This window comes from Zootermopsis nevadensis, unplaced genomic scaffold (genome assembly GCF_977971745.1).
Source record: "Zootermopsis nevadensis isolate Lab colony 2312 unplaced genomic scaffold, Znev_1.0 Znev_ptg000002l, whole genome shotgun sequence".
Lineage (NCBI taxonomy): Eukaryota > Metazoa > Arthropoda > Insecta > Blattodea > Termopsidae > Zootermopsis > Zootermopsis nevadensis.
The window spans coordinates 4,513,332-4,536,541 of NW_028259134.1; the positions used below are offsets into that span (position 1 = coordinate 4,513,332).

General features: G+C 40.5%; 1 protein-coding gene across 7 annotated transcripts in view; it reads left to right on the forward strand.

Annotated features, from left to right (window-relative positions):
• Positions 1 to 23,210, forward strand: part of LOC110833858 (5-hydroxytryptamine receptor) — a 501,370-nt gene that overhangs the window by 390,056 nt on the left and 88,104 nt on the right. For all 7 annotated transcript variants that reach the window (XM_087354865.1, XM_087354884.1, XM_087354857.1 and 4 more), the window contains one exon: positions 18,821 to 19,310. In XM_087354865.1, coding sequence (XP_087210991.1) covers positions 18,848 to 19,310 — 463 coding nt within the window. In that variant the 5' untranslated portion in view covers positions 18,821 to 18,847. The remainder of the gene's footprint in view (positions 1 to 18,820; positions 19,311 to 23,210) is intronic.

The following is a 23,210-nucleotide window of genomic DNA, read 5'->3' on the forward strand; positions in this document are numbered from 1 at the left end:
CGTTAATCCGTGGTTCCACTGTCAATTTTTCTAAGTAGTGATTCACCTACTTGTGGTCTGGTAGAAGTTGACCACCGTTTCGAAGGTCCTTACTGCGTCCATCATCAGGGCGATATAATGGAGTCAGCGTGAGTCTCTGAAACGCTAGTAAACTTCTATCAGACTACAGGGCGCTACAGACCGGAAGAACTTCAAATCCTACTTAGGGTAATTTCTAATGTTTTGGTTTCTGGACCCTGAGACACCACCACGAGACCCGAAATAAGGGATACGTTGTTTAATTTATAGATGGGTAAGGAGATTGCGTTTCGTCTAATGGAATGGTACAAATTTAAACGGATTGAATAATGAAAGTGAAGCTATTGCATACGGTCAGTAACAGCTGTGTTGTGGTTTTCGGTTTTCTGTATGTAAAGAATACAGAAATAGAATGTGTAATCAATACAGCTCCATGGTGAGATTCAGACCACATAATCATACTGTGATGTCACTTGTTTGTGAAGTATCGTTTCGAAAGGGACCGGTGTGTGAGAGTGGATGCAATGTATTGATGAATTCAAAGGGCTACGTTGAGCTTCTGATATCGTGACCTCATCCGTGGTCGTTCCAGGTTATATTGGACACCGCCCTCTTTTGTTTCTGTTCAGTGCCACATCACTGCTGCAATTACTCCTACAGAAACATCCTTCTACGTACTTTAAATAATTTAACCATGGTTGAAATGGCTATTGAGTAATGTGTGTTGCTGAGAGGCTGAATTCGTAGAAAACTTTGAAATTGCGTAGGGAAGACCGAGTAAATTGGAGTCAGACGAGGTAAAGTTTAAAAATCTACTTATTTATTTATTTATTATTTATTTAGTGTTGTGTCTGACGACAGGTCCATATGAACAGGATCCTTCCATCCTTTTCTCGGACTGGGACCTGTTCATATACGTTCTTGGCAGATGATCCAGAAGTGGTTTGCCATTGCCTTCCTCTGTGTGTGAATGGAGTAATTGTTGGGATGCCACGGAGGAAAACTCCGTGTTGCCTAGACCACGGCCTTGCCCAATACAAGTTATAAATTCGGGCACCGCCGGGAATCGAACCCGAGACCCCAGGATTACAAGGCCAGCGTTCTAACCGCTAGACCACATTTTATTCAGTACTGTATTAACTAACAACTGAATATTCATACTAATTGTAAATCATTTGCTGTTTTTCAATTAAAACATTACGTTAGGATACACAGGAGGAAATTCAAAAGGAATACAATGACCACCATTTCCCTGCAGTACGAGAAAATTTCCATTAAGAAAGAACAAAAGAAATAGAATAAATTAGAAGTTTATTTAAAATTGTTCACAAGTTTCCGTCCTGTTTCATTAGCAGATGTATTTTCTGAATTATACTGTACGGTAGGCCGATCCCTCGTCCAAGGAATCCTACCAACTGTCTGTAGATCAAAGAAAACGAAAAGTTGGGACCCGCAGTGCTTAGGCACTTGAAGAACGGGTCGTTCCCAGTATCAAAGTAAGTACTGTAAGGTAACTCATATATAAAATTAAAAATCAAACATTTTACCTTTGAATTTCGACTGACATTTTGCTCTAGTTAGTGTAAACGTTTCAGTTTTGTAGCTACGAAAAAGTAGCAGTTAAGTTATCTGTGTATGTAACATGTCTTGGAGGTGTTCATCTTCGGTGTATGCAGTTTAAAATTCCGAGGAACTAGATCTCATATACTTCAGTTGAGGCTCAGTACGTTGCTACATAATGTGAATGAATTTTACAAATATTAGTAGCCAAATTACACTTTGATTTCACATAGATGGCTCTGTGATCATCTTGAATTAATTGTTCAAATGTTCAGTTCTTTTGAACATAATTCACGCGCCCATAATCAAACATTATATTAGTTGTTTTAGTCAGTATAGTGACTATCTACGGAGTGCACGACCAGGGTTCGATCCCTGACGGGGGCAGAGGATTTTTCCTGTAGACTAATATAATAATTACATTATTGATCATGAAGCAAAGTCCTTCTTGACAAGCTGTTAGTTGCTAGGCTGCTCGAAACATTTTCCGCGTTTTATGAAATCCGGAAGGTTCTTGTATTCACAAGTTCCTACGAATTCGGGTCAGAGCCTACTGTTTTAAGATCTGTTTTAATGTTATCCCATTGCTTATAAGGTTCCCAAGTACACTTTTCTCTTCAGGTTTTCCGCCATCTTCCGCACGTTCCTTCCGTGTCCTTGTCTTCATAAAGCTAATAATGCTGGTATATCCGAAGTTCTCATGGCAGCGAGTATGAAGATGGATGTCATCGCCCTGATGATGAATCAGAAACACCTCTGAATCGCCTGCAAATTTTAACAGTCTAAACGGCGCCATCTTTCTAATAATGCTAGTTTAAGACAGGGATTGGCGACCACGTGCCCGCGTGCATCTTAATTCCTTCAAAAGGGTCTGGGCTGCCAATGAGAATTTTAATATATTCATAAGGAACTTTAAATACTTAATTTTCTTTGTTGTTCAGTTATTTTTCATTAATCTCATTATTTCATTACATTTTTTTTTAAGATTCCAACGACGGTGCTGCACCCAGTCTCCCATCATTACCTTCTAGAATTAAATCTGGGTGATCCCTGATTTAAGAGTACGTATTATACAGGATAAGTCAAATGTAGCTACAAACATTTGGAGAACTGTAACCGTGTTACCTGCAGCCAAAATCCGCTGATATCAGCAGATATCTGTAGAGCATAACCTCAAGTTTCGTTTGTTTGTTGTAGTTATTCGCATTGCCGCTGAGAGCGCTTGTGAATTGTGGAAAACAAAATGGAGACTTATAGTGGCGCGGAAAGAGCACATTGTGTGTTCCGGTTCGAACAAACGAATCCTCTTCCGTATTTATCTAAGATCGTTGGGTAAGGCTGGGTGGTAAACGTGATCCTTAATGTATCCCCACAGGAAAAATATTTACTGGTGTGAGATCCGGTGAACGAGGTGGCCAAGCGATTGGACCTGCTCGCCTAATCCACCGACCTGGGAAGTGGAGATCCAAATATGCTCTGACATCTGTATGGAAGTGAGAAGGTGCACCATCTTGATGAAATTGAGTTAAATTCTTCGTTTGTTCGAACCAGAACACACTTTCTGTTCTTTCCTCGCCACTATAGTAAGCCACTCGTAAGTCTTCATTTTGTTTTCCGCAGTTCACAAGTGCTCTCAGCGGCAATGCGAATAACTACAACAAACAAACGTAACTTGAGGTTACGCTCTACAGATATCTGCCGATATCAGCACATTTTGGCTGCAGATAACACGGTTACAATTCTCCAAAATTGTACAGCTACTTTTGACTTATCCTGTATAATATTTGTGCATTCATGTAACTTTTCCGTCTCTTAGTTTCAAACATTCTCTTCAGCATTTTCTTCTCAAACAGCCTCAAACTGTGTTCTTAATTTGGTTACGACACAAATATAAGAGGTGATTTTCTAATTTTCCGTGTATTCCTGTTTAGGTTTTATATAGGGGAAGCAGAGATAAAGGTTTCAGAGCTGAAAGGAAGCTGGTCTTAACCGAACTTGGTCTGTGCCTAATTCCCTCTTAAATATAGCTTAAATATAAATCGTTCTTAGATATGTGAACGCATGCTGCTCGTTCACTAATTCTAACAGAAGAACAGAGGTCGAGGAGGGTCCAGAACATTCTTCGTAGCATAAGAGTTTAATCTAAAGGAAACGAATTAACATAAATTTAGATTTTACCTGTCTGCGAGCTTAAATTAAAGAAGAGGGCGTGTGAATGGATATGGAAAATCAAAACTCGTTTTAAACATGAAATAAAGAGATAATATAAATAGAAAGTATCAAAATGGATCTAAAATAAGAGTACATTAAAGTTCGTTTTCCTGATTTTGTACCGACAGTAATGAACTTTCAGTTTCATGGGATCAGGAGGTGTCTTTATCAAAAGTTTAATCGCCCACAAATGAAGGAAAATCCAACACGAAGAAGAAATATACGTAGAATAAGTGAAATAAAATGAAAATTCTGTAAATATATACATTTATAAACTGTATTCTTGGTAACATAGCACAGAGTATCGTAGATTTTTATCACTAATTATGGATCAGTGTCAAGGTACAGAATATGCAAATATCGATACAGGATTTTATGCTAACAAATTTCGGTATTTGTTTCGTCCTTTGAACGATTACAAAATTTATGAAATTTTGTCCATATTTTGAACTAAAGTGCTTATAGTTTCTTGAAGGAGTTTTCCGTAGTGTCCTGCCAACACGTGTTGTTTGACCTCCCTAAGAAATGACGTATTTTATAAGTAGCGTCTCTGATGGTTTGTAACAAATGGATCATATAATTGATGAGTAAAATCAGAAAGTAGGAACTTGTACTGAAGTGGAAGTTATTGCGTCCTCGCAAGTCATATTTGGTTCCTGTCTGTGTTCAACCGAAGTTTGAGTTATAAAAAGTCTCTTTGGGGTGACGAATGAAGATGGAATTTGCCCATCTGTTTCCACAACAAGACATGTAAGCAGACAAGCATTGTAATGGATGATGATGGCTTGGCCTCAAATGGCTCTTGATGCTTTCATACAACAAAAAATTATAGGAGATATAAATTCAATACGCTGAGTAAGAAAGCGTTCTTCTACCTTTCGCATCTGAAGGTGATTCAGGGATGTGAGTGTGCCCGGATAAACTACAGAACATCGATCTGTGTTGCTGTGCAGACCCTCGATACTTTTCTTATTGTTCGTATTTACAAAATGGAAATGTAGATTGACTCAAGGTAACTAAACCTTCTTGAGAAGCTGATAGTCGCTCCTCCGGTTATAGAACCAGAAGGATTCGTTGCCATGCTCACAAAAGCCCGCAACTGGTCACTACGCTGAGTCAGAGTGATCTAGTCCAGTGGTATTCAACCTTTTTTGTTCGCGTACCCCCAGATATAATTTCTCTTCAACTTTGTACCCCCAAAGCTGTTGGTGTATAATTCAAATTATACATAGTATATAATCTACATCTAAAATAAATTACATTACTGATTATTCAATGTTTATCATAAAATAATATATTTTTTTTAAAATTTCATATTCCCCTTAAGATGTCTTCGCGTACCCCAGGTTGAATACCACTGATCTAGTCAACTGTATCACATTTCTGTTCTTCAAAGTCTACTCAGATATTATCCTTCCATCTACATCTAGGTTTCCTAAGTGGTATTTTCCCTTCAGGTTTCTCGACGAAATTTGTGCATTATCTACAGGTTTCTTTTCTATAGAAAATCCCTGTTTTAGTGTCTCACATTTTTAATGCGTGCTACACACTCCACCCAACACATCCTTCTTTAGTTGATCATCTCAGCAACATATTGAATTTGTAAATGGGTCTCCTATGTTTTTATACTTTATTTTTTAATTTATTATCATTTTAAATAATTTCCAGCAATGGCTTCTGTGATGACGTTTGTGAAATGTCTGTTTCATGTACAATTACCGAAATTTCTGCTTTAGATATTAGGAATCAAGTCGTACAAGAACAGCGTATGTCACAGCCTTAATGCCAGGCGTATTTGGATAATTGTCATCACAGCGACGAAAACTTCCACCAAACATTAATTCAGTTACTTACATACTTTCCAACTAAATTCGGGTCAGGCATACTAATTAATCTATTTTATGTTTCGATAAGGCAACAAAGACTCGACTACGAGAAAGAAAGTTTACATGTGGCCAGTCACCTGATTCTCGGTTCGGCCATTGTCCCAAAGCCATGTTCGTAAAGAGGACAGCAGGTGGCATTGGCGGCGGTCTGTTTGGGGGGCGGGGAGGGGCGATACAAATACAACTGTCGTAATTTGAACCGAGGCCGTCACAGGTTGGAGCCAGTTGGTTCATTGTTATCAGCATGTCACAGTGGCTCTTAAAATAAATTGCATTTTTTGCTTAAAATGTCAACCCAGAACGATGTATGTGATTTACAAACTGTTTTTGTAAACGAAACTGCAAACAGTTTTCAGTTCAATTTTCCTCAGGCCAGAACAATCGATTCAAACTAAAAATTAACATAAGTTTTTACATACATTCAATCTAAACGTATGAAATCTCATACCTGATCGATCAATTCTTTTTGTGTTCCGGGCTATTGAAACATTGTAATTTACTAAATAAAAAATGTAACTTAATATTCAGTAAGTGAAATTTGGATGTAATTACATCTGATGATTTTTAAATTGCGATCTGAAATACCTATGGCAAAAATACGAGGTTCATTCTACTTCTCGTGTCAGCTACAAAATTTATAGTCATGTTTGCGTTTGCATGATATGAATATAATGCAATCACTAATGGCAGCATGGCGTGTCAGGTTGTGATAATTTCTCATTTCAATATCCGCAAATCGAAAACAGAGATCTTTTCTAGTCTGCTATTCTTATTATATAAGAAAAAGTTCACTTTTAACTTGGTGTCACGTCTGTGTGTGTCCCTGTTAGAGAACAGCTGAATCCATTTTAATTATTTTTTTCCTGGAAAGGTTTGCTAAATTTTATCACTAAAATTCACGTTTGGTTAAAACACGGCAAAAAAAACGAACATTTTACACGATGTCCTGCATGCAAGTGTCTGTATGTTTTATCCCCGCGTGGGGAATCCTCAGAGAAACGGGTTCGCGTATACTACTTCGGGATTCCTCGATAATGACGTCACTACTAATAAATCTCTGTAACTAGTCGTGTGATGTTTTATATGGAGGTATAACATAAATAGAGCCACGGTGGTCTAGCGGTCAGAACGCTGGCCTTGTAATCCTGGGGTCTCGGGTTCGATTCCCGGCGGTGCCCGAATTTATAACTTGTGTTGGGCAAGGCCGTGGTCTAGGCAACACGGAGTTTTCCTCCGGGGGCTTTCCCGGTTTCTCCGTGGCATCCCAACAATTACTCCATTCACACACAGAAGAAGGCAATGGCAAACCACTTCTGGATCATCTGCCAAGATCGTATATGAACAGGTCCCAGTCCGAGAAAAGGATGGAAGGATCCTGTTCATATGGACCTGTCGTCAGACAGAACACTAAATAAAAAAACTGTGGTCTAGGCAACACGGAGTTTTCCTCCGGGGGCTTCCCCGGTTTCTCCGTGGCATCCCATTCACACACAGAAGAAGGCAATGGCAAACCACTTCTGGATCATCTGCCAAGAACGTATATGAACATTTCCCAGTCCGAGAAAAGGATGGAAGGATCCTGTTCATATAGACCTGTCGTCAGACAGAACACTAAATAAATAAAATAACATAAATTTATCTATTATTTGTATATGCTAACAATTGAAAACAGTGAGAATGTACACGTCTTTTGTTACACGTGACAAATTTAGGGTATCTAGAATAGTGCTGGATATGTTTAGTTTCTGATGGAGTTATCTGTTATACTACACAGACTATACTTAAAGAGTAGCAAAGATTCAATCAGTACTACGAAGAACCTTGGGCTTAAGTGAAAGGTGTCTAGCTTTCACTTTCTTTGCCACAGCGCGGCGTTCAGAGGGGGTGAACGCACGCTAAGAATCTTGTACAGTTTCCACCTGGCTTTACCAGGGTTAAAGCTAACATAGCTTGAAGTTGTGAATTTATCTTCATCAGTCCTGAGGTTACGAATGCATGGAGAGTTTATTTTACTTCCTTCATAAGCCTGGATAACCCAGGAACACCTGTGGATGAATCTATTTCATGTTAATTTACATTAGAAACGACGTATTTAAACGAGCCTTGCGACGGGCCGATCCCTCATCCAAGGAGTCCTACCGAATGTCTATAGATCGAGCCAACGAAAAGTTGGGACTCGCAGTGCTCAGGCACTTGAAGAACGGGTCGTTCTCAGTATTTCAGTTCCTTCTCTTAACCCAGAGCCCTGGATTTTTAATTATTGCTACACGTAATGATCATCGAAGTGTAAGATTAGGGTTTGTTACACGGCCGGACACTAATTTGTGTTCACGAAGACGCCTATATCTGTCCTGTCTTATTACCCGTGGTAAAGCGACGGGACTTAACGCTACCACTTACCCCTTATCTACAGCTGAAGATTATTTATAGGCCCATAACCTTAAATTCATCTTCATTCAGCGCAGGGACAGTGTACTCTTGCTCAAAATAACCCACGTGCATAACGTAAACACATGTCTGTTTATTGTCACAGAATCTTAGATTAGTTTTACCACAGGTCTGGTGGAGTAGTGAAAATATTTACGCTTCCATTCGGGGACATTTCACAGCTCTGATATTAGCTGTAACCTCACCCAAATCTCCAGGCGTCAAGCCTCCACTATAGTAAGTGGATCGAAAGCTGGATAGACGGCAGGGGACTCTGGCGTGTAGAGCAGTAACCGGTCATGTTCCCCCTTCCATTTAGATGGGGCACCGATACGAATGCATACACACAGTAGTGGAGATAATCACAGGCCAACATTTGGGGGCTATTTTACCGTGATATTGGTTTGATATCTGCACTTCATCCTAACTAGACCCTCGTTTGCGATAAGTTCACCGATATGAATTTAAGGGTCATGATAAGACTTTCTGCAGCTAAATTATTATATGTAAGATTTGAGGTTTTCACAGCGGTGAGTATGAAGATTTCTGTCTTCTGGGTTGTTGCGCTGTGTAGTCTGGCCGATGTTAACCAACGTTTCAGAGGTCATACTGCCTCCGTCATCAGGGCGATGAGTATGAAGATTTCTGTCTTCTGGGTTGTTGCGCTGTGTAGCCTGGTCGATGTTAACCAACGTTTCAGAGGTCCTTGCTGCCTCCATCATCAGGGCGATGAGTATGAAGATTTCTGTCTTCTGGGTTGTTGCGCTGTGTAGTCTGGTCGATGTTAACCAACGTTTCAGAGGTCCTTGCTGCCTCCATCATCAGGGCGATGAGTATGAAGATTTCTGTCTTCTGGGTTGTTGCGCCGTGTAGTCTGGTCGATGTTTACCAACGTTTCGGAGGTCATACTGCCTCCGTCATCACGGCGATTGAGTATGAAGATTTCTGTCTTCTGAGTTTTTGCGCTGTGTAGTCTGGTCGATGTTTACCAACGTTTCGGAGGTCATACTGCCTCCATCATCAAGGCGATTCTTAGTATGAAGATTTCTGTCTTCTGGGTTGTTGCGCTGTGTAGTCTGGTCGATGTTTACCAACGTTTCGGAGGTCATACTGCCTCCGTCATCACGGCGATTGAGTATGAAGATTTCTGTCTTCTGGGTTTTTGCGCTGTGTAGTCTGGTCGATGTTTACCAACGTTTCAGAGGTCATACTGCCTCCGTCATCAGAGTATGAAGATTTCTGTCTTCTGGGTTGTTGTGCTGTGTAGCCTGGTCGATGTTAACCAACGTTTCAGAGGTCATACTGCCTCCGTCATCAGGGCGATTCTTAGTATGAAGATTTCTGTCTTCTGGGTTGTTGCGCTGTGTAGTCTGGTCGATGTTTACCAACGTTTCGGAGGTCATACTGCCTCCGTCATCACGGCGATTGAGTATGAAGATTTCTGTCTTCTGGGTTTTTGCGCTGTGTAGTCTGGTCGATGTTTACCAACGTTTCGGAGGTCATACTGCCTCCATCATCAGGGCGATGAGTATGAAGATTTCTGTCTTCTGGGTTGTTGCGCTGTGTAGTATGGTCGATGTTAACCAAAGTTTCAGAGGTTCACCAGAATTACTGAATAAATTTATCTTTCTGAAATCAGTACAAGATCAAACTACCAAATACAAAGAGTTTTTGCTTTGGAATGAATATAATTCTATGTTCATAATATAAATGTAATGCAAAAATGACACACAAACTTACGATTGAATATTCTTTAGGTTTTTAATTTGTTCGGTGTTTGTCTTAAATTTTGCAGATTCAATCATTTGGGTGTTTTTGAAAATTGTTTAGGGCGACTGAGATTTAGACAGACATTTATCTTTGTTTATGTATTTCCTGTCTCATTTTTTATTACTTATTCTTACAGCCTTAATTCTTTCTGTATTTTTTTCTGTTCTTCCTTCCGCGTCTCTTTTTCTCTTGTTTTCACTTCTACCTTTTCGCTATTCTTCTCTCTCATTTCTCTTCCCTTATTTCGAACATTTCTCTGTTTCTTTCTCATCACACAATTTTCATTTACGCACAAACCAAGACTGGAAGTGAACGCTGTAGACAAACGTCGACAAGGCAGATCTTCCCACTGCCAAGACATTCATTCATTCTTATTCTTAAATGTTTCCATCCGGATTAAAATGAGGAAGGGTTGTGGCACAGGGTTTATGAGTATGATGTAGAGAAACGTTTTACGAGGGTTCAGCTGGGTTTAAATTCCACCACAACTATTAGAAATTAAGTCTTAATTTCCGTCTTCAAAACGATGTAATTTCCTCTAATTTCACCATCAGCAAGCGCGTATAAAATGAAGGGCAATTGGAAACAAACTTTTCACATGATGATCGTATCATCTTCTTTCAGTAAACGTTCGTTCTATCGCTCTGAAATTAATACTGCAACAGAATTCGAATTTCTGTTCATGTGATCGGTGACCTGTCTCTTACCGTAGATTACCGGTCCATTCCCAGGTCTGTGCGTCTGGACTTTGTGGTGAAAACGTGGCGCTTGAACAATTTTATCTCTAAGTCCTTCTGTTTTCCTCTGTCAATATCCACTGCATCGCTGTAAGATTCTCACTCTTTATCATCTGTGGAATTAACAGTGGGCCTGTTAGCCGCCGAAATTCCACATCTCTCCATCGTAACTATAAAAAGTACAAAATTGCACGTAATAGTCTTCATGGTAGCAGATACTTCTCAGCAGTGAAAAGGTTTACATTTAAAGATTATAATTGCCCCAAGTTTCATTAGTGTTGAAGAATTGCAATCCATGTCGTATTGTCGTGCAGAGTTATTTCCCGGAGGACACTCCATGGCGTTTGCAGAAAGCAATATGTCATTTTTGGCGTCGCTAGTGGCACTGACATCGCTGTCGTTTTCAACTGCTTCTGAACAAGGGAAGACGAATAACAATTATAAATCATTTGCTATTAGAACATTATTGAATGCATTTTCCTTTTTCTCTGTTTTTTTTTCAATGTTTTCTTCTAATTTATTTTATTTTCTTATTTTCCACTGTTTTCATTGTTTCTGTCTGAAGATGTTGTCTGCTCGAGAGGACTCTGTTGTAATTGGCTCAGTGCGTCTCGTACCAGACCACTGATCGAGTGATGTGGTCCCCCTTCTCTTTGGTACAAGCGCAACATTAAAAATGTTCAGAAAAACACATCACTGAAAATACACGTTACCAGAAGTTTCTAACAGAAGACACAGATAACAACCGAACGTCTGGTATCAACGAAAGAGCAAAATTGGTCAGCAAAATGTTTCGGTAACGACAAAGTGTCGCGTGCAGATCAGCCCTCCGGAGCTGCAATCCTGTCATTAAATGAGTTTAATTCTCAGCAAACTAGTTCCACACACGTTTTAATATCTTTAATCTATCACATGTTGTATACGGTCTTCTAAGTTTTTTCACGAGACTTACCAATCAAAATTTTTTTTTCGCACTTAACATTCTCACAGATTCGCGTTAAACTTTCATTTGCATTTTTTTTTTCAGAATCTAGACTGGCTTTTAACACACGTTAATGTTAATGTTAATGTTAGTGTTATTCTCAACAAGATCTTGTACCAAATTAGACACTACTGAAATACAAAAATTTGTACGACGTTTCGGAGGAACCTAATTTCGCCCATATTTTACCCTGACGATGCAGGCAACATGCCCCTAGTAAGCGTCACGTACGAGACTGCACGGTGTAACATTTCAGAAAGTTAGTCTGCAAGGATTGACAGTGTTCCATTGTTTTAATCTTTTCGCCGTGCGTCCCTGAGGGCTCCTAGTGTCATATTGATGAAACAGCTTCCGGGTTCTCTTGTCATTCAAACTGTCCAAATGTTACAGTCGTATCAGTTGACGGATTTCTGTTATTGTTACCATTGTACGTTCCTTCTGTATAGATCCTCACTACCGCCTTCATAGAGTCTCTGACCGGTCATTCGGAATCCTGCGACCTTCCAACAGTCGAATCCGTGTGGAAAGAAATGCGTTATATTAAACAGCTCTTCAAGACTGAGCTAACTTTACTTTGAACATTTGTTTTGTTTTGACTTAAATTTTGGAATTTACAACAAGACCATTATCTCTGTCATAACCTGTTCTGTATGAATAGGCACATTGCAAATTATTCATTTCTTCAAATATGTTATTATTTAAAACAATCTATGATTTTATAGTTACATTTCTTCTAAACTTCTTTATATTTTTATTTTTATAAGAAATGATCGTTTATGTGCATCTAGTGAACGACTCTCTGGAAAGTGTCTTCTTTGCAGACAACAAATCTTCAAAAAATTAAAGAGCGAGTATAGTCCGCGACTTTAATCTTGAGACTTGCGGGGTGAAGAAGGATGGAGTTTAAGATAGCGTCTACCTTTAACGCTTCGGACTTCCTGCATTCCTTGCAAGTCTCAAGATTACAGTGGCTTACTTTATAAGATGGCTGTCTTCTGTGTTGGTACGGCGTGTAGTCTAACACAAGTTCACCAACGTTTCTGCCTCTGTTATTACGTCGATTTACAAACAAACTTCTCTGAATTGCCTTTAAAATTCCACCAAACTACACGCTTAAACAATCCAGAAGACAGCCATCTTTTACTTAGGAAATAATTACGTACTTTAATAATTCTGACGTGTTCTTATTTTTAATTTATTTTTTGATCCATAAAACGAGAGACTAAGGATTTCAAGCATAAAGTCTGATAAAAACTATTCTGACGGTCCTCGAGTTATGACACAGCATAAAATTACGCTTGTTAAATTATCTGATAACCCAAGAGAGATATGAAAAGGATGAATTGCGCATAAAATCTGTTTTTTTCTCTGTAACATTTTCCTAAACATTTTTGCGACGAAATGTATTTAGTCTAGAAATGAGTGCAGAAAAGAATGTTGGTCTTTATGCAAAGTGTCCGTTATTATTTTCTCATTTAAACCAAAATCAAATTTATCGATTTGTTAACATGCGAACAGCCACACGTGGCGTGGTAAAGCTAATACTCGTACTTTCGCAAGTTTATTTTATTTTATTTTTTTTTCGAACGCGTTTAAAAAGTCAAATGTAACTTCACTAAGAGACGTCGACATTTATATGTAGCTACAGTTTTAGGGACGAGAGTCCAAACGGCAGTCGATATTTCACGTTCCGCTGTTCGACAGCGAACCTGAATTCAGGATTGTTTCGCCCGGGTGCAGTAATAATCAATCGTAGAGACCAGTAGGAATCTGACGACAGACAAAATCTACCGAGCTGCATTGTGTAACTTCTCTCACTCACTTCAATGTGGGATGGGTCGAGGAAGGGTTTGAAGATGATCATAAAGGGTGAGCAGACTGTCCAGCAGCTGGAGACTTATATAAAAAGCAATTTCGCACGTAGGCATCCTAGCGGAACAGCGCACGTCTGGAACACATGTGCGCCATAAAACACCGGCTAGGCAGTTCTATATCACGTTCTTCCTTAACTTTGTTGTGGGGATAGCCCTATCGTTAACACAAGTGCAGAAAATGGATACTCTTTATTTGGCCTAATCCTTTGATCGAAGTATCTGTTCCAGGGGAAAATCTGAACTCCTAGCAACCATTGTACGAGGTGCGATCGGAAAGTTTCCAGACTGTGTCAATAGAGGGCGAACCGGATGTAGTACGAGCTTCTGCCGCTAGGGGGTGCGGCCTACATTCATAGTGAATCAGTGTGCCAGCCGGCATCATCGAATTAGCATTTGTTTCTTAGTTACGGGCGTTTTGGTAGTGCATTACAGCGACCCTCCTGCGATTTCGGAATGGCGTGTGCATTAAATTTTGCCAAAGACTCGCCAAAACGGCTACGGAAACCTATGAAATGCTAAAGCAAGCATTTGGGGAGTCCGCAATGGGTCGTGCACAAACTTTTGTGTGGCATTCACGTTTTAAAAATGGCCGAACCTCTGTCGAAGATGACGAGCGTTCTGGACGACCATCTTCGAGCACAACGCCCGAAAATGTTACGAAGATTCGGCAGGCCATTCACGAAGATTGACGTCGTACCATCAACGACTTGTGCGACATTGTTGGGATAGGCTATGGGACCTGTCAGCTGATTCTAAAGGAAGAACTCCACATGCGACGCATCCTGTCTGAGGACCAGAAGCAGAATCGACTTCTCGTTTGACAGGAGCTCAAAGATCTTGCAAGAACCGACCCCAACTTCCTTTCTAAGCTCCGTGTGACTTCTTCCTCTTCCCAAAGATGAAAATTCAGCTAAAGGGAAGGAGATTTGAGATGATAGAAGATATTCAGACAGAATCGCAGATGGTGCTTGACAGGCTGACAAAGAAAGATTTCCAGGGATGCTTCCAGGCTTGGCAGCGGCGCTGGGATCGTTGTGTTCACTCCCAGGGGAACTACTTCGAGGGTGATGGATGAATTTAATACCTGAGATAATTGTACAGGTTCTTATACGCGCAGTCTGGAAACCTTTCGATCGCACCTCGTATCTGTTGCAGGGGAAAATCTGAACTCCTGGCAACCATTGTAGAGTCGCGATTTGATGACTGCTCCATTCGGCGCTCAGCCCTGTTTAACTAGAACCACCATTTGACTGATATTACCTATACATCTCCCGTGTTGTCAGTTTTCTTTTGAATTTGCGACCAATGTCTCTCTCCAATAATATTCTTTACTGCTGTAAAATTGGGAATGCAGTCTTCGATGTTTAGATTTGAAATTATGAGCTGGCAATGGGGCTACATCTTCCCGCGGGGGCTGGGGCTTGCTACGTCACACACAGGCGTTACTTTATATAAATAGTGAAAAACCTTCGTTCAAAACTTATAGCTACTTAGCTCGTAAATACGTGTCTTTATCTTAATTAACAATGACGATAATTCATTACCGTTGTCATACAAGTCCACTATTATCTTTTGATTTATATTATGATTTAATTTTTTGATGACTTCTTGAGGTCGAAACGCGTTTGGCATTAGTGTCCTTCATATTGTAAATATTTTTGTTTGTATATATATATATTTTATATTGCTGATAAATCTGCGGTTAGAACGCTGGCCTTGTAATCCTGGGGTCTCGGGTTCGATTCCCGGCGGTGCCCGAATTTATAACTTGTGTTGGGCAAGGCCGTGGTCTAGGCAACACGGAGTTTTCCTCCGTGGCATCCCAACAATTACTCCATTCACACACAGAAGAAGGCAATGGCAAACCACTTCTGGATCATCTGCCAAGAACGTATATGAACAGGTCCCAGTCCGAGAAAAGGATGGAAGGATCCTGTTCATATGGACCTGTCTTCAGACAGAACACTAAATAAATAAAATAATCAGTATGGCTAGCCATCTGTTTCTCTGACAATATTCTTCCGGGTTCTGGAACCCTGTAGACAGGTCGCTAGATTACAATGTTTCTGAGAAAAAAGTATCAGTTTTCAGCCCTGGAGATGACGACTTTATGATTCTCCGAAGCGTTAGCAGCTACCAACGATTCTACACTGCCCAAACGTAGAACATCGTCCTCAGCGATCTGAAAACGTCGTATCTGACGCATGTCCGTCTGTTTTTGTTTCTTTATTTTAATTAAACTTTCCTTTGCCTTTGCTGTTTCCGTGTTGGACTGAGGTCAACAGAAGACCTGAAATGAAAACGTTAAGACACTGACAGTCTCTCAACAACGGAACTTCCTTTCGTAACACGTCGTTGGACACATTCTGAGAGTTCATGGGTCTGAGTCATGATACAGATAATTAAATAGTTGTGTTTCATACGGAAACACGTGTCCGTCCGTGTGCTACCTTGCTGCTAGGCACAGTTCGTTTAATGCGGGTTGCAGTAGACACCACTGCAGGCTACTCTACTCTGCGTTAGTGATGTGATATTCTGACTCTGCTCCCGAAAACGTGACAAGATGCCCCGAAGCAACAACAGAGTTGTCAGCCCGCCGTATTAAAAATATAGAATTAGGAACGTAAAGATAACGACACGAGCACGACACGAGCCCTTGCCGATTTTTCAGAAAACATTATTCAACGTTATTCTATGGAAAAACGTTGGGGACGTAAGTTGGGCGAGACTCGTTCGTGGAACGGACTAGCTCGGAGTCAATATAAACAGTTCCATTGAAAAAAGTTGAATAATATTTTGTGAAAAATCGGCAAGGGCTCGTGTCGTTATCTGTCAAGCACCATCTGCGATTCTGCCTGAATCTCTTCTATCGTCTCAAATCTCCTTCCCTTTAGCTGAATTTTCATCTTTGGGAAGAGGAAGAAGTCACACGGCGAATAAGGAGGGTGCGGGATGACGGCCATGGTGTTTGAGGCCAAAAACTGCCGAACTTTGAGGACGGTGTGCGCTGGCGCGTTGTCATGATGCGTCGCATGTGGAGTTCTTCCTTTAGAATCAGCTGACAGGTCCCATAGCATATCCGAACAATGTCGCACAAGTCGTTGATGGTACGACGTCGATCTTCGTGAATGGCCTGCCGAATCTTCGTAACATTTTCGGGCGTTGTGCTCGAAGATGGTCGTCCAGAACGCTCGTTATCATCGACAGAGGTTCTGCCATTTTTAAAACGTGAATGCCACACAAAAGTTTGTGCACGACCCATTGCGGACTCCCCAAATGCTTGCTTTAGCATTCATAGGTTTCCGTAGCCGTTTTGGCGAGTCTTTGGCAAAATTTGATGCACACGCCATTCCGAAATCGCAGGAGGGTCGGTGTAATGCACTACCAAAACGCCCGTAACTAAGAAACAAATGCTAATTCGATGATGCCGGCTGGCACACTGATTCACTATGAATGTAGGCCGCACCCCCAGCGGCAGTAGCTCGTACTACATACGGTTCGCCCTCTATTGACACAGTCTTGAAACTTTCCGATCGCACCTCGTACAGTGGGTTGAGCGTATAGTTTGGATAGTACTTTGCGAATGAATGGAGACTTTTGGTGGGGAATGCTACTGGGAAACGTTTATTTAAACGGAGAGGGAATGAGAAGAAACGATTAAAATGTATCTCATGGCACAGGTTGTGATAATGAGTTCAATGTAAATGTTGCTGAAGTTTAAATGAAAATTGCTGGAATATTAGTTCGTTAGGTAGATTCTCAAGTTTTTTATTTACTTAGTTATTTTCTTTGATACTTCCACTCGTTTTCTTGCTTTTGTGGATTAGGCAACATAACACCTGTACCGGCCACAAAATACTCTTCCGGAAGATTATTTGCTCTCCTGTTCTCCCCTACTTATTCTTTATCCTTTGCCATGATCTCATCTGGTAGCTGTTGTCACTCATTCACATCCGTTTCTGCTAGAGCAACACAGGCCGAGTGTACTTTGAGACAATTCAACTCACAAGTCCACTTTCATTGCAACACAAGTGAGCAAAATACATGCAATCTCGAAACACAGCGAAACTGGGGAGAAATTTGGAAACTCAGCTCTCGGGCACGTCAGTTTGCAGTGAGTCGAGTTTCCGTGACTGTGGGAAAGAAAGACTTCGACGAAATAAATATTGTGTTGCTGAATTGTTTTGAAAAGGAGGAAATATAAGCCCTTTTATTCTAGGCTAGATAAGGGTGGATAAATCTCCTGAAATTATATGCCTGGAAAATCAGTAAAATGGGGCGATTTTTTGAGGAAAGTTTAACGTTTATGGTTTGGCGTGTGGAGTTGTCATAGTGACACCATGAAGATTTATGGGCCGCTGGGGGTTAAGCTTAATACTTTCTTGATCTCATCACTACATTCACCCTAACGCTGCGGCCATGTTTATCCGTTGTAGGAACCTAGGGAGTTGGTTTGGTCTTGGCCGTGTCATTAATCGAACGCCTGTCTTTCAGATCGTAGACAGTCGGTTTACTGAATGTACGAGGCGCGTCCCAAAAGTAAGTTTCCCTGGGGCCGTTTACAGAAACAAAACACAATTTCATGGAAATATTTATTGCAACAGATACAGCAAGTGTCCAGCTATTTTTCAACATATTCGCCACCGGAATTGAGACATTTGTCATACCGTGGGACCAACTTTTGAATACCTGTGTCGTAGAAGTCTGCCGCCTGGGATTGGAACCACTGTGTGACAACCATCTCCGCCTCTCTGTCATTCTCAAAACGCTGACGCTGACCGGACAGGAATTTCTTGAGGTGTAGGAAAAGATGGAAATCACTGGGAGCGAGGTCCGGGCTGTAGGGTGGATGATTAAACACCTCCCAGCTGAACTCCTGCAGGAGACTTTCTGTCCGTCGAGCCGTGTGCGGCCTAGCGTTATCACTGACCGCACTTCACAGTCGGCGGGAGCTGGAATAAGAACCTCCATCTTCAACAGCTGCAACGATGCTACTGTGAGAACGCGGGAAGTGCCGTTAGTTCATGAGCCATGCTACGTCATTGCTCTATCACGTACGCACAGTCGCTTCGCTCAATATAAGGTTTGCTAGCTGTGGGACGAGTGGGAAACTTACTTTTGGGACGCGCCTCGTACTTATACATTTTCCAACATATTTTAACATTTTCTCGAGCGGCAGAGAGAATCAGAATTAACCAGATGTGTGTCGCCATGATATGCGTTAAAATGTTTGGATTACTTTAATTCTGAAAACATGTCTACTACACGTCATTAAAATATTTCGTATCAACTTCTACAGATACTGTTGATCTGATGATTCCAAATCCTAAAATACTCTTATTATTGTACTTTCAGATCTGTTATGATGTATATGGGCCCGCCATGGATCTGTTAAACGTCATACAGCCATCGAAAAACGCAAGAAAGCGGGCAGATCTACAGGGTCATTTGACTGTGAAGCCGCCATCTGGGCCCGTAAAGCTGACGATTGCCGAGGCACCGATCGACAATGGCGTGTTTGTGCAGCCAGAGGACACGTTCTCGTCCCGCTATGCTGATGATCCGCTTACAGCTCTCGCCAGCAACTCGCCGACCACGGTCTTGCCATCTTATTTCGATGATGTTATCGTGGGTCGTATCACGTGCAATAACACGGCCGACGGAACACCATTCTCGTCCTTCCTGGACTGTTACAACGATTCGTATTTTGGGGCGATGTTCAACAACGGCACCGGCACCAGTAATGCCACCGGAGGACCAGCAAGAGACGAACCACTCACTGACGTCATCCTCATGGGTGTGACGTCACTCATCCTCGGCCTCATGATCCTCATCACTGTTATCGGTGAGTGCAGTAGTGAGATAAGTGAAGAGATATGTCAGGCGTAATTTAATTTCCCGAAATCCACAATCTGACAGGAAATTTTCACATTCTGCAAGTACGTAGTCCCACATGGAATTTCCAACTTTCAAACTGACAATCCTCAACGGGAAATTGTATTATAATGGCTGGCATCTTCCTAGTCACCGCTGTGAGAACCTCAAATATACTTTTAAATTATATTTTCTGTAAAGTCACGTGAAAATTCTTACAGATCGTCTCTCCGTGTCGAATATTAAACCAGGATCTTCTTTATCGTCATTATTAGTAGAAGAATTTCCACATGAACTGCCCTGGTCAGTGGGTTTCGTGGCGGAGAGAGTGGCGCTGGAACACGGTTTTCTAAGAGCCCTTCGGTTTTCCCCTGTCAGTATCACTCCGCCGTGGCTCCACATTCATTCATCATCTGGGGGATGGACAAAGGGGCCGTTAGAGGCCGCAGTTCCCACAGAAACATAATTTCACCCTTTGAAACAATGACAGTAGCAGTCTGTGTAAAATAAATTAAACCTATTGCTAATTTTAATAATAATTTGTTTACATCGTACTTCAGAAGGGTCGATTCGTGCCTCTAGCCACAGTAGCCGTACAGTGTTGGTGTGCTGGACAGAAGCCTAGCCGCGGGTTTATCACCCTTCCAAGGAGTCTTCCCAAATGTCTAAACTGATTCATAATTGGAAGATTTCACAATGCCTAATCCGTGAGAGTTCATGTTTCGATAATAAAATTGCTTTATTGGAAGTAAGTTTGGTTTATTACATCAGCTGTTTATATATTTGTAGATGATTATGGACCGGTAAGGCGATAAATATTTGTCCAGCATTCACATTAAATGAGTACCACCTCCCCCCATAAAACACGTTATCTTAATTATGTTGCTTTGATAAACTAAATTCAGTGCACGAAAAAAATTAAATGAAGTATTTCCTATTTGAATGCCATGGAATAATGTCCGACATTGCTTTGGAGTATTGAATCTGCGACAAGGAAAGTGCATGAGAACGAGAGTTAATGAAACTGAATGTAAGAAATCAGACGTTGGTTTCTGCATGTAAACTTGTTCCCTCAATCTTCCTACAGTGAAATTTCGAGAATTATTCAACGCACAAATACGAGGCTTGAATGAATCGCTTCCAGATTTTTCACAGAGTAAGTTTCATTTCCGTATTTACTTAAATATCCCCTATTCTAAGCCAAATATTTACGAATTCTTCTACCATATCGAATTAGATATTACACCAGTCGGACACGGACCAGTGTATATAAAACAGATCTTATTACATTAGTTTACTTCTGTATCAAAACCCTGCTTTATGCCTTCAAATATAGTGTCACAAAAATCATTACTTTTGAAGCTATGGTAGGGCGTTGATCGTAGATCGTGATAGGCTTAAGCCTCAGGCAATGACGGTACAAATTGAGGTAACCGGAATTTCGAGAATGTCTGAAAATTACTTCCATATTGACTCGCTCTGTGCCCTTAACCCTCGTACAAGGGAAAAATGAATGACCCGCTGGATAATTAAACTTATTACACGTGGAAGAATTACTGTGTCGCGAGGTTACACGTGGTGTTGCGTGGGGTAAAATAATGTGAACGCGTTATTACGTTCAGTGGATTGGACAATAACAATCTATACGAAGTCTCTAGTGGTCAGATGTTTTTGAGACAGGCACCTTGCCCATTTGCTCACTTTATATCCTTACACCTAGTTTATTTAAGATCTCTCCATCCTAAGTCTTTCTCCAACAAGTGGACTAAGTTCTTTAGTTTTCATACTAAATTTGTGAAAAAATGCTTATCACACTATTCGTGCTACATATCTCGCTCATCTCAAGAATTATCTCTGAATTTATTGAAACAGGTACGAGACATGAACATCAGACAAGATAGCTTGTGATACAGTTGAGATTCGAACCGCATACCTTCCATAAATGGGACACGTTTTGCTGTCAGTGTATCCTGTTTTGTGAGCGTTTTTAATCCAGGACCCTAAGTTCAATTCCTGATATTAACTGGGTCACATCCCGTGAGGCTGAACACAGAAATTTTTATACACACGATTATTATTTATTTAGTGTTCTGTCTGACGACAGGTCCATATGAACTGGATCCTTCCATCCTTTTCTCGGACTGGGACCTGTTCATATACGTTCTTGGCAGATGATCCAGAAGTGGTTTGCCATTGCCTTCTTCTGTGTGTGAATGGAGTAATTGTTGGGATGCCACGGAGGAAAACTCCGTGTTGCCCAGACCACGGCCTTGCCCAACACAAGTTATAAATCTCTGAGCACGATATATGATTTTTATTTCTTCTCGTATTACATGTGCCTTTCAATCAATATACATGTGTAAAGAATATCAAAATATATACCCTATCTTATTAAAATCTGACAGGATGTTAAAGAAGACTTTGTATTTATTCAAAGCACTTCTTCGCTAAATTTATGTATTCTTATTCCACGAAAAATGTCTGGTGCTAAGGAGCTTAAATATAAAACTTGACAAGCGTGAGATGTGGTTTGCAAAAGTTCATTTTACGACGGCGAACAAGATTATCTTTCGAATAAATGTACCCATCTGTCTTACATAACAACATTTTTTTCTTCGAAGTCATACGTTTCTTTAAGGCAGTGATATTATAACCAGAAATTAATTACTGTTCATTATTCTTTATCTGTTCGTCAGATATCATGTCATGAAGGAAACTGGAAATTCATTTCGGCAGGCGGCGATGAGTCTAATCCAGTCTAGTTTACGTGATCAGACCAGTTTATCTGAAATTAATGTTAATGTTATTCTTTCATTCTTGCAAATTCCCTGAAGTACTTCCCGTCTGGGTTGTCCAACATCTCGGAAGTCAGTTACGTGTTGTTCCCTGCCCATTCTAGACGCGAAGTGTCCCTTGTCCCTGAAACTTTTTAACTTAATTGGCCTATTAATAGCAAATAAAGACGATAAACGAGGTTAATAAAGTAACCGTGATCTTTTATCACTCCTGCTTCATATTCGGGAGGTCCCGAGACCTGACTGAAGTTCATCGTGGTTTTCCTCAGGTCCTCCAGGAAAATTACGGGATGGTAACTGAAATTAGATTATGACCACTTCCTTCCACATCCCGTCCAATTCATTGTTTTCTGTCAGTGTTAAATTTGCATCGTCAAGTTCAGTAATATTGTTAGAAGTGATTTCTTGCTTATTTCTTCTATTTTAAATTAATCCTTAACACAACTTTTTCACAGTGCAAAGAACGAACATTTCATTGCGAAGTTTCTGAATAGCGTCTCATTAGAATCTAGAGCCTTTTACCTAAAAGTTTCATTCTTTTTCTAATACAGTAAGTAGCCCATGTAATGCAAATCTCGAAATCAAAATTTTGCAGCAGAAGCTGACGCCGTAGTCGAGCCAATGGTAAATTGAGCCAGGAAAAGAGAATTTATACCTGAATGGAAATTTGGTAAATAAACGTCAGAGTAAGTTCTTATCAGGAGTACCTAAGCTTTGTGGCGAACGTTTCACAGTTGAAGCTACAATGAAGAATTTTTGCATTCGATTTTGCTGTGTTTCAGTAGGGAACATTATGTCTGCTTGATGGGATAATATCTTCATTAATAGACGAAGACAATGCAAAGACTATGGATTGAAACATACCGTACTGTGCAAATGTAAGCGGTGTAATGTTTATTATAAGCCACCGGTGAGTTAAGTATTTCTGCGAGGGGAAAAGCTAAGCTTGTTGCAGATGTACAGGCGTTTAACGTAATATTAACCCACCTTTTAAAAGTGGCGTACTGTACGTTATGGTTAGGGATATAAAACACAAAATTAACTTAGTTTTCAAAAATATAAATTGTAAAGTTCTA